This window comes from Mus pahari, chromosome 6 (genome assembly GCF_900095145.1).
Source record: "Mus pahari chromosome 6, PAHARI_EIJ_v1.1, whole genome shotgun sequence".
NCBI lineage: Eukaryota > Metazoa > Chordata > Mammalia > Rodentia > Muridae > Mus > Mus pahari.
The window spans coordinates 67,168,539-67,178,342 of NC_034595.1; the positions used below are offsets into that span (position 1 = coordinate 67,168,539).

At 48.0% G+C, this 9,804-nt stretch overlaps 1 protein-coding gene across 1 annotated transcript in view; it reads right to left on the bottom strand.

Annotated features, from left to right (window-relative positions):
- Window positions 1–4,575, bottom strand: part of Faah (fatty acid amide hydrolase) — a 20,204-nt gene extending 15,629 nt beyond the window's left edge. The window contains exon 1 of the mRNA XM_021200518.2: window positions 4,119–4,575. Within this exon, the coding sequence (XP_021056177.1) occupies window positions 4,119–4,313 (195 nt within the window). The 5' untranslated portion in view covers window positions 4,314–4,575. The remainder of the gene's footprint in view (window positions 1–4,118) is intronic.
- Window positions 4,576–9,804: the final 5,229 nt, after the last annotated feature.

Below are 9,804 nucleotides of genomic sequence, written 5' to 3' on the forward strand. Positions count from 1 at the left end.
CCTCCTCCTCCTCCTCCTCTTCCTCCTCTCCCCCTCCTCTCCCTCCTCAATCAAGATGCCTACAAACTCCCTCCCATCACACATCACCTCAGAGTTATCAACAACCCCTCTGGTGGCCTGAATAGAAAGTCTATGTCTCCATAGACTCACAGATTTGAATGTTTGATCCCAGGGGAGTGGCACTATTAGATGGTGTGGCCCTGTTACAGTAAGTGTGGCTTTATTGGAGGAAGTATGTCATTGGGGGGTGGGCTTTGAGGTTTCAGGTGCTGACGCCAGGCCCAGAGTCTCTCTCTTCCTGCCGCCTGTCACTCAAGATGTAGAACTCTCAGCTACCTCTCCAGCACCATGTCTGCCTGTGTGCCATGCTTCCTGCCATGACGATAATGGTCTAAACCTCTGAATATGTAAGTCAACCCCAATTAAATTCTGTCCTTTTTAAGAGTTGCCAATGGTGGTGGTGCACACCTTAGTCCCAGTGCTCAGGAGGCAGAGTGAGGCAGAGCTCTGAGTTCTAAGCCAGCCTGGTCTACAGAGTGAGTTTCAGGACAGTCAGGGCTACACAGAGAAACCCTGTCTCGAAAACAAAACAACAAAAGAGATGCCATGGTCATTGCACAGCATGGTCTCCACCACAACAGAAGCCCTAAGACGACTCCCATTCTCGCACAGATTTCAGTGCCTTCCCTCTTGACAGCAGATGACATGGTTACTAACAGCTATTTTTAAATCTTCAGTTAGCATCAGGCAATTGAGACATCATCTCTCTCCCAAATTACCAAAGTAAGTCTGCACCAGAGAGAGGGAGAAGAGAGAGACCAGTCTGTGAATAACAGGGAGCTTGATTCTGCATGGGAAACTGAGAGCCAGGCACTGCTTTCCTCCAGCTAACTGTGTGCCCACCCAGGACTGAGACGTGCTTAAAGAAGGCGCTGCTGTACCCATCTTTCACACTGCTCCTCTTTCAACCGCTTCTCCCTCTCCTGAACCACCTAGTGTCCTCATTTCAGACTCCTGGGTTTTTATCTCTTTTGTTCTGTTTTCAACTGTCTCCACTTGTTCACAGCAATGGTGAAGAAGATATTCTCAATGGTGGAACCAGGCTTTCAATTCAACAATGGAATCGTTTCAAAGAAACGTGCCCGGAAGGCTTGGAGAAGGCCGGAGACAGAGCCACAGTGGATCTGGTGAAGGGAGAGCCATTTGTAGGATCAGTAAACTTTTACCAAGGGAAGGTGTGAGACAGCACAACAAAACCACATGTGCAAAGGCCCCGGGGCAGGAATCATGTCCCATGACATCTCTTCCAGCTAACGGTCTGTTTCTTGTGGCTCTTGTCTGCAGTGTACAAACAATGGGGGAGAGGGGCCGGAGAGATGGCTCAGAAGTTTGTAGTACTGTCTCCTATTCCAGAGGACCTGGGTTCGGTTCTCACAATCCCACATGGTATCTCACAACCTTCTATAACTGCATTTGCAGGGGATTTGATGCCCCTTTGACCTCTGTAGGCACCAGGCATGCACATGGTGCGCAAACATACATGTAGGCAAAACATTCATACAAATAAAAAAAACTTAAAAAGTAGTATTTTTTAAAATAAATAAATAAATAAAGCTCACTGGGGGGGGGGCATCTGGGGAAAGAAGGAGAGAGGTCATTGCTGATAAGCTTCCATTGTTCAACAGTAACCAGAAATACCCCTCTCTCTCGAGCTGCTCCTGAGTCTGGAAAAGTGAACCATTGTGTAAACCACTGTGACTCAGAGATGCTCATGTCCTACTTGCCATCTAGCTTGTGTCTACCTTGGCACAAAGCTAACTTTGTATGGTATCTATCAGAGGAACCAGACGGCTCTGTCCTCCCAGAACACCGGGTCCCATCTCCCCAGGTGCCCCTTGCTATGGGCTGAGAAAGCATTAGAAGAGAGACTTCGGAAAGGGCTGAATCCAAGGCTGGGCTGATTTTACAACAAAATCCTACCTCCTAAGCATCCCCGTAAGGACTACACGAACCCCTAGTCAGGTACGGTAGGCCAAACCTGAAGTCCCAGGTATCAAAGACTGAAACGGGAGGGTCTCTTGAGCGGGTCTCTAGCTCAGTCTGCACAGCGAGGTAGTGGGAGAACTGAACAATAATATGAACACAAGCATGTCTACTATTTGCTACAAAGCACAAAGAAAGATGAGTGCGATAACACATTGTCAGCCCGTGGGAGGCTGAGGTAGGAGAACCAGGAGTTCAAATGCATCCTATGCTATATTGTGAGTTCAAAGCCAGGCTGGAAAGCAAGACGCCCTAAGACACAAAGAAAACAAGCAAGAAAACCAAAGGTAGTTTCCCTTCTTGAAAAAGCTAAATTTGGTATCTGAGGGTAGATCTTGGCTTCAGGAAGTTATGCAAATAGCATTTGCATTTTAGAGCCAAAACTTCTGTCCAAAACATTCTTTGAAAAAAAAAAAAAAAAAAAACAAGATTCTTGCCAGGTGGTGACGGAGGCCAGCACACACCTTTAATGCCAGCATTTCGGAGGCAGAGGCAAGTGGATCTCTGTGAATTCAAGTCCAGCCTGGTCTACAGAGCAAGTTCTAGAGCAACCAAGGCTAAACAGAGAAACTACAGAGCAAGTTCTAGAGCAACCAAGGCTAAACAGAGAAACCATGTCTTGAGGAAAGACAAAAGAAAGAAAGAATGAAAGAAACAAAGAAAAAGAGCAAATTTGTCAGTTCTTCAAGAGACTGAAGGGCAATTATTTTAGATGAAATCGGGGAGGTGCAATGCAGAAAGATCCAGCCTTCTCCCAGCTGCCCAGCCAAATGGATTCCTTATGGCTAGAAGTCATCCTTCTCGTAGGCAGAAACTGTGGGCAGACTCCTGTGCCTGCTCCCCAAGCTGTGCTGAAAGCCGGCTGCACAGAAGGACATGGAGGAGCAGCCAAGGCTCCTCCACCATGTACCATCAAGGAATAACCAAAGAACCTGTGCTCGCTCAGGTAGAGGAGGTGGCCGGTGTGGGATCTGAGCCTCCCAAACTAGGAGAAGCCAGCTCCAAGCACTGCCTGGGTAGGCTGGAACCAAGAGACTTTTATTTCAATAGAGACATAAGATGCATGCTGGACTTAGTGACGGTGAGGAGTAATTCAGAGTATTACAGCCAACCAAAGTTTTGCCGGCATTCAGGGCATAGCTGGGTATCCCGAGACCAGTCAATCCTCCTAGCTCTCCATTGCTATAAACTAGCATTCCATAACACACTTGGTTGCACTTCTTGCTCAAAACTCACTCAACTGAGACAACTGAGGACCTGCCAAATGCAGTTTTCGCCTGCATTCCTCCCCAATACTGACCCAAAAACACCTAGAGCTCTCAGCACTTGGGATTTTAACTGGGGTCAGTGTGCCACAGGAGGAAAAGGTCCCCTACTGCAGATATCTTTTCTCCTTCCCACCGACTCTTTTATCACATCCCTCCAAATGTACACACTGAAATGTCCAAAGGGGGAATGGGGAGAAGCGAAGCCTGTTGACCGGGTCATCCAGAGAAGCCGCTGGAAGGAGGCTCGCAGAAGGGGTTGTGAGGTGTTTTATAGGCGGGTGGGCGGCAGAAATCTAGAAGACTTACAGGGAGGGACTTGGCCACTAACTCCCTGTGCACATAGGCGTCTATTTTCATCCCTCTTTTAAGCTCCCCATGTACAAACTAACAAACATGAACTTTAAACCCTGGACCATCGACGTTACATCTTGGGTCATCATCACTCCATGATTCCAAAGTCCTAAACCCTAATGAATTCTATTGATTCTCACGCTAACGGTTTTTTTTCCCCCCAGCGTTTTGATAGTCGGTTATCGAGATGCTTTGGAGTGGGACAAAGCTCCTCTTTGACCCAGTACAGCGCCCAGGCTCCACCACCTGTCCTTTTCTTTTCCGCTTCCCCTTGCGCTGCACCTGGCGCAGAAAGAGTGCGGAATGCATTAGCTCCAGGGAGGGGGGGGGTCTGTTCCGGGGCTCACATCTGCGCTGCCAGCCAGCCAGCCCTCTGGCGTCCGGGCAGTTGAAGTCGCAGTCTTGCCCACGCCGTGCTTCCCATGCCAGCCCCAGCCCCAGCCCCCGCCTTGTCACCTGCAGCCGGAAGCGCTGCACCGCCTTGTCCATGGTCTCCAGGCCGGCTCGTTGCTTCTGCCGCGCCCTGGTCACCGCGCCCCGGGCCGACTGGCGCCTGGTCCATCGCAGGACCACCGCCGCCGACAGCAAGCTGCAGGCTAGGCAAACCCCGGAGAGTCCAGACAGCGCGGTCCACACTTCGCTCAGCACCATGATCTCTTGCAGCCGACCGCCACCCGAGAGGACTCGGCACGCGCACACCAACAGCTCCGCTGCAAAACCCGGCCTGGATCGCCCGCGATTCCGCTTGAGGGAGGGGCAGGCGCAGCCGCGGGCCCGCGGGGAGCGCGCCGTTGCCCGGCAGCGAGAGCCAAGCTAGCAGCTCCAACGGTCAAGGTCAAGCCTAGACCTCTGCTGGCCTGGTTCCTGGCGTGCCAGCGTTTTAAGGCAGGCGGAAGAGATGAGCTCCGCGTGGGCGCCCTCCAAAGCACCAGGGCGGCCGGTTTCCTTGACCCGGCCCCTGACTTCGTCTCCGCCCTATAGCCGAAAACTGGGCTAAGCCAGGGTCCTCAGAACAGGCTGGCCAGAACAGACCGGGTGCAGTGAACCTTATCAACGTCTCAGCATCATTTTCCTAGCTCTGGACTGCAGGAAGTTCTGAGGTGTGGCCTCTCATTTTCTACCCACCCTCCAGATGTTGAGCCTTTTACTCTGGGCTACCTACATCTTTTTCCTCATCCACTTCACACAGATGATCCCCCATAGCTCATCCTTTCCTGGGCCACACCCAGGAAACAACTTCGTCTGAACCAGCGAACTCTCCACCGATCTGGTGGGGGGGGGGGCGTAAATTGGGGCCATGCACACCCTAATTATGGCTAGGTTGCTGTCACAGAATTTTATCTGACTCATCTCATTTATCCATCTAGAAAACCTGTGAGAAAGGCATTTTGCACTTTACTAGTGAAGTAACTTGAGGACAAGAAGGGTTAAATGGGTTTTTTGAGTCACACTGGTGGCTGAGGAAGATTGAGACTAAAGTCTTATTCAAAGCAGGTGCTTTAACCATTAAGGCTGCATAACCACTGCTGCCTCTGGAAGTAAGGCACTCAGAACTCCGGATGGAAACTCAAGTCCCTGGGTTTCTTCACCTTTGAATCTGATATGGGTGGTAATTATTATGTATACCTTAGAGGAGGAGTGTCAGGAGCCTGTGAGGTTCTGTCAGTAAAGCCAATCTCTCTCTCTCTCTCTCTCTCTCTCTCTCTCTCTCTCTCTCTGTTAGTAAAGCCAATCTCTCTCTCTCTCTCTCTCTCTCTCTCTCTCTCTCTCTCTCTCTCACACACACACACACACACACACACACACACACACACACCAGGCTGGCCTCAAACTCACAGAGATACACCCGTCTCTACCGTTCTCCTAAATGCTGGGATTAAAGTTGTAAGCAACCACACTGGCCTTTCTTTTCATTGTAAAGGGAAACTACATTATTACTTTCAGAGTAATTTAGCTGGGTGTGCCTGCAATGCCCCTAGGGATATAGATTGGGAGAGGGGTCATTTCTTAGCCCTAGTGGCCCAGTTTGTTGTCCTCCTGCCTGCTGCCTTAGGGACCCGTTTACAAAGCACCTCTTTGTGTTTGCTGTTAATGATGGTTTTCTCTGAGCAGTAAATTCCCTGGGAACATATTAAATTGGATTTACTTTACAAAAGAGGTGGGAGTGGAGGTAAGAGTGGATTTGGAGGACTCACCAGCGAGCTCTGGGCTGATTAAGTCTCCCGTGGAGGCTCTGGTGGGTGGCCTGTGGAGAGGACCCCCTCCTGATATCTCACTTTCTCAGATGCTGTGATTCAGTCTTCCACTGACCCCTGCTACTGAATGGCAGCCCATTGCTGTGAGTCAGGGGAAACAGAAATAAATCCAGACCTGGTAAGAGCCTTAGAAAGCAGGCCATGGGGGTGCAGACTTATAACCCCAATACTTAGGCTAGAGGGTTTCAAACTCAAGGTCAGCCTGAAACCGAAATATAGAATGATCCTCTCTCCAAAACCCCAAAACAAAACAAAACAAAACAAAAAAACCACCCAATTAAAAAACCATGCTGTATAGTTCCAGAGTCCTGGATTCTGGCCCTTGGGCTGGAAAGCCAGGAATTGGGCCTGTAGCACTCTAGAGTTAGACTATCTACTTATCCCTCCTTGTGTGATTTTTCTGGGCCTTACAGTCTCCTTAATTGTAAAATAAAGATAACAATACCTCTCAACACTCTAGCACTTGTATAAGAAATTAGTGGATGTAACAGAGCCTTTATAGTCTAGCATGTAGCCGCCCATGCATGTTAGCCCAAATTAGCATTGCTATTAGAAAAATCGAGTCCCACTGAGCGGGATTTTCTGGTCTGAGAGGCTCAGGAAGCAGACTGCCTGGACTCAAACCCTAAATCTACTACTTACTGTGACTCAAGTCACATTAGCCTCTTCTGCCTCTCTCCTTCACGGTTGGGATCACACATAATCACAGAGTTCTGTGAGCCTTAAACAAGTTAGCTCACAGCAGGAGATTGCATTAGCATTTCACCAGTGATAAGATGTATGATAAATGCTGATAAATGCTATCTCTTTCCTTTATGACTGTGATGCAACTCAGGGTGTTTGGGGAAAGGGCAGTGTGAAGGAGGATTGCTCCATGCAAGCTGGAGCATAAAGCCCAGAATGGAAGAGCAGTTTCATGTGACGCTCACTGGGGAGAGGGTTCCAAAGCTCTCTACCTTGGAAGGTAGCTCACTGTGAGGTGAGGCAACAGTACACCATTGTGGGAACCAGAACGGCAAGTCCCTTGCACCCCTCCATTCCTTCAAGGGAGAGTTGACCTTCATACAACACCACTACAATGAATCTTGGTGGCTTCCCTGAACATGATCAGAGTCCTTCCCTAAGTAACTGGTGACCTTGAGCCAAGTCATGTGTGTCTTAAACATCAACTGAAGAGATGTTAATATTTCCCTAAGCTCTCTGGGAGGTGGGGAGAGGCAAATCTGTTTAGGGATAGAAGCGCCTCCCTCCCCCCCAAAGTCAGCTGTGCATATTCCAGAGGTTTTTGAAATCTTTGTTCTAGGAGTTAAAGGAGGGTCTTGGGGTTTCTAGTTTGCGTAGTTGTTTCATTTTGGTTGTTTTGTTTTGTTTTGGCTTTTAGAGACAGGGTTTCTCTGTGTAGCCCTGGCTGTCCTGGACCTCATTTTGCAGACCAGGCTGGCCTCGAACTCAGAAATCTATCTGCCTCTACCTCCCAAGTGCTAGGATTAAAGGCATGAGCTACCACAAGAGGCACCAGAGGGTGGGGGTAGGTGTCTAAATTGTTCTCTCCCTTTCATCTGTGTGAGCTTTCCTAGGGGCTACAGAGGAAAACACAGATAGACACACACAGACTCAGACATAGACACAGGCACACAGACAAGGAGACAACAGGTCTTGCTACAAGGAGTTATGGATTTTTTAAATATATATTAATATATGTTGTGTATATTATAGAGGCATAATTAAATCATTTCCCTCTTTCCTTTTCCCTCCAAATCCCATGTATCCCCCTTTTGCTGTCTTTCCGATTTATAACCTTATTTTTTCTTACATACTCATATGTATGAATTTATTCCTGAATCCATAACTATAACCTGCTCCGTCTAAATTGTGTTACTCATATGTGTGTTTTCAGGGCTAACCATTTGGTTTCGGATAACCAACTGGTGTGCTGTTTCCTGGGAAAGACTTTTTCTCTCTCTCTCAGCATTTTAGTTGCCTGTAGTTCTTTCTCTAGAGTTGAGGCCTTCTCCTTAGCATAGGTGTCATCCTTATGGCTGTGGCTTTAATATGTGTTACTCCAAAACTGCTATGTTGAGACCTAATTAAGAAGGTATTAGAAGGTGGGGCTTTTTGGAGAAGTGTTAGCTCAGGAATAATCTCATGAAGAATGTATTTTTAAAGACTTGTTTTTAATGGTTTTTATTTATGTGTGTCTGTGTGGGTTAACTGCCGTGTGTGTGTATGTGTGTGTGTGTGTGTGTGTGTGTGTGTGTACCAGTAGAGACCAGACAGGTTACAAAATCCCATGGAGCTGGAGTTCCAAAAGGCTGTGAGCCACCCTGATGTGGGGGTGCTAAGAACAAACTCGGATCCCTGTGAGAGCAGTATGTACTCAATATCAACACTGATGAGCCGTTTTTCCAGCCCCAGCTATATCAATAACCTTATATAAGAGATGCTGGCAGAGGCAGGCAGATTTCTGAGTTCGAGGCCAGCCTGGTCTACAAAGTGAGTTCCAGGACAGCCAGGGCTATACAGAGAAACCCTGTCTCAAAAAACAAAAAAACAAAACAAAACAAAACAACAAAAAAAAGATAAATGCTGGGATAAAAGAATGAGATAATAAAGAGTTGTAGGGATGGGGGGATGGGGGGATGGCTCTAACAGAGCCTAGCATAAGGAAGGAGAACTACCTACCGCCTTCCACCTCGAAGTCTTCCTTTGCCTCTTCCCGCCATCTGATGTGACAGCATCAAGATGCCACCCGTGAGCCAGAACAAGTCCCCACTGAGCACCAAATCTACTTATGCCTTGATCTAGACTTCCCACCCTCTAAGAACTGTAAGAAAACTTTTCTTCTTCTTTGTAAATTTCCTAGCCTTGGGCATCTTGCTAGAGTAGCACAAACACTAATACTGGAACTTCCAGCCCAGTGTGTAAAGAGTCACATGTAGAAGCAGTGTCAGCGTGGGCTGCTTCCAAGTCACAAGGCACTGTTGGGTCTTTAGACTCAGTTGCCTGGAGCCTCCCAGCACCCTTGTAAGTTTGGAGTTTGACTTCTGTACTGTAGTGATTGTGAAATGGCCCCAATAAAGCTGGGAGCAGTGGCTGTAATCCTAGCACTCAGGAGATGGAGGCAGGAGGCCCAGATGCGCAAAATCATCCTGAACTACAAAGTGATGGGCTATGTAGCCCAGGCTGGTCTTGAACTAGTGACCCCTCTGCCCATGCCTCCTAAGTGGTAAGAGTACCCCAGCACTGCCAGAGAACAAGCCCAATCTAGTGAGAGAGAGAGAGAGAGAGAGAGAGAGAGAGAGAGAGAGAGAGAGAGAGAGAGAGTTAGTTTAGCAGAGTCTAGTGGTACCTGCTCAGGTCCTTACACAGCACAGATTAATCAGGCAATCAGAGCTACAGACACAGGGGTGAATCTCACCAAGCCCAAATAAGCAAGCAGAACCACCAACTAACTAACCCACAGACAAAATAAAACCAACAACCTTGTTACAGAACACTAACTTAACTGGACATAATGATCTACACCTGTCCTCCCAACGATGCTCACAAGGCTGAAAGTAGTGTAAGTTCAAGGACAACTTGGGCTGCATAGCAAGCTTGTGACCAGCCCCAGCAACACAATAAAACTCTATCATGAAAGGAAAGGGAAGGGAGAAGGCAGACCACTAAATGCCATTGCTCAGGTGAGTGACTGAGCATGACTTAAAACTGCCTACTCTGTGGGAAGCCTCAATCCTCTCGCCAGGTCTGCCACAGACTACAGCTGTTATTTAAAAACTAGCTATGAGCTTGGAAATCTACCAGCCACGCCATGCCCTAATCTGTTTTCCTCATCCTGTTTTTAAAACTGTTCTACCTTTGCACGTATCTTTTTCTTTTTTTTTTTT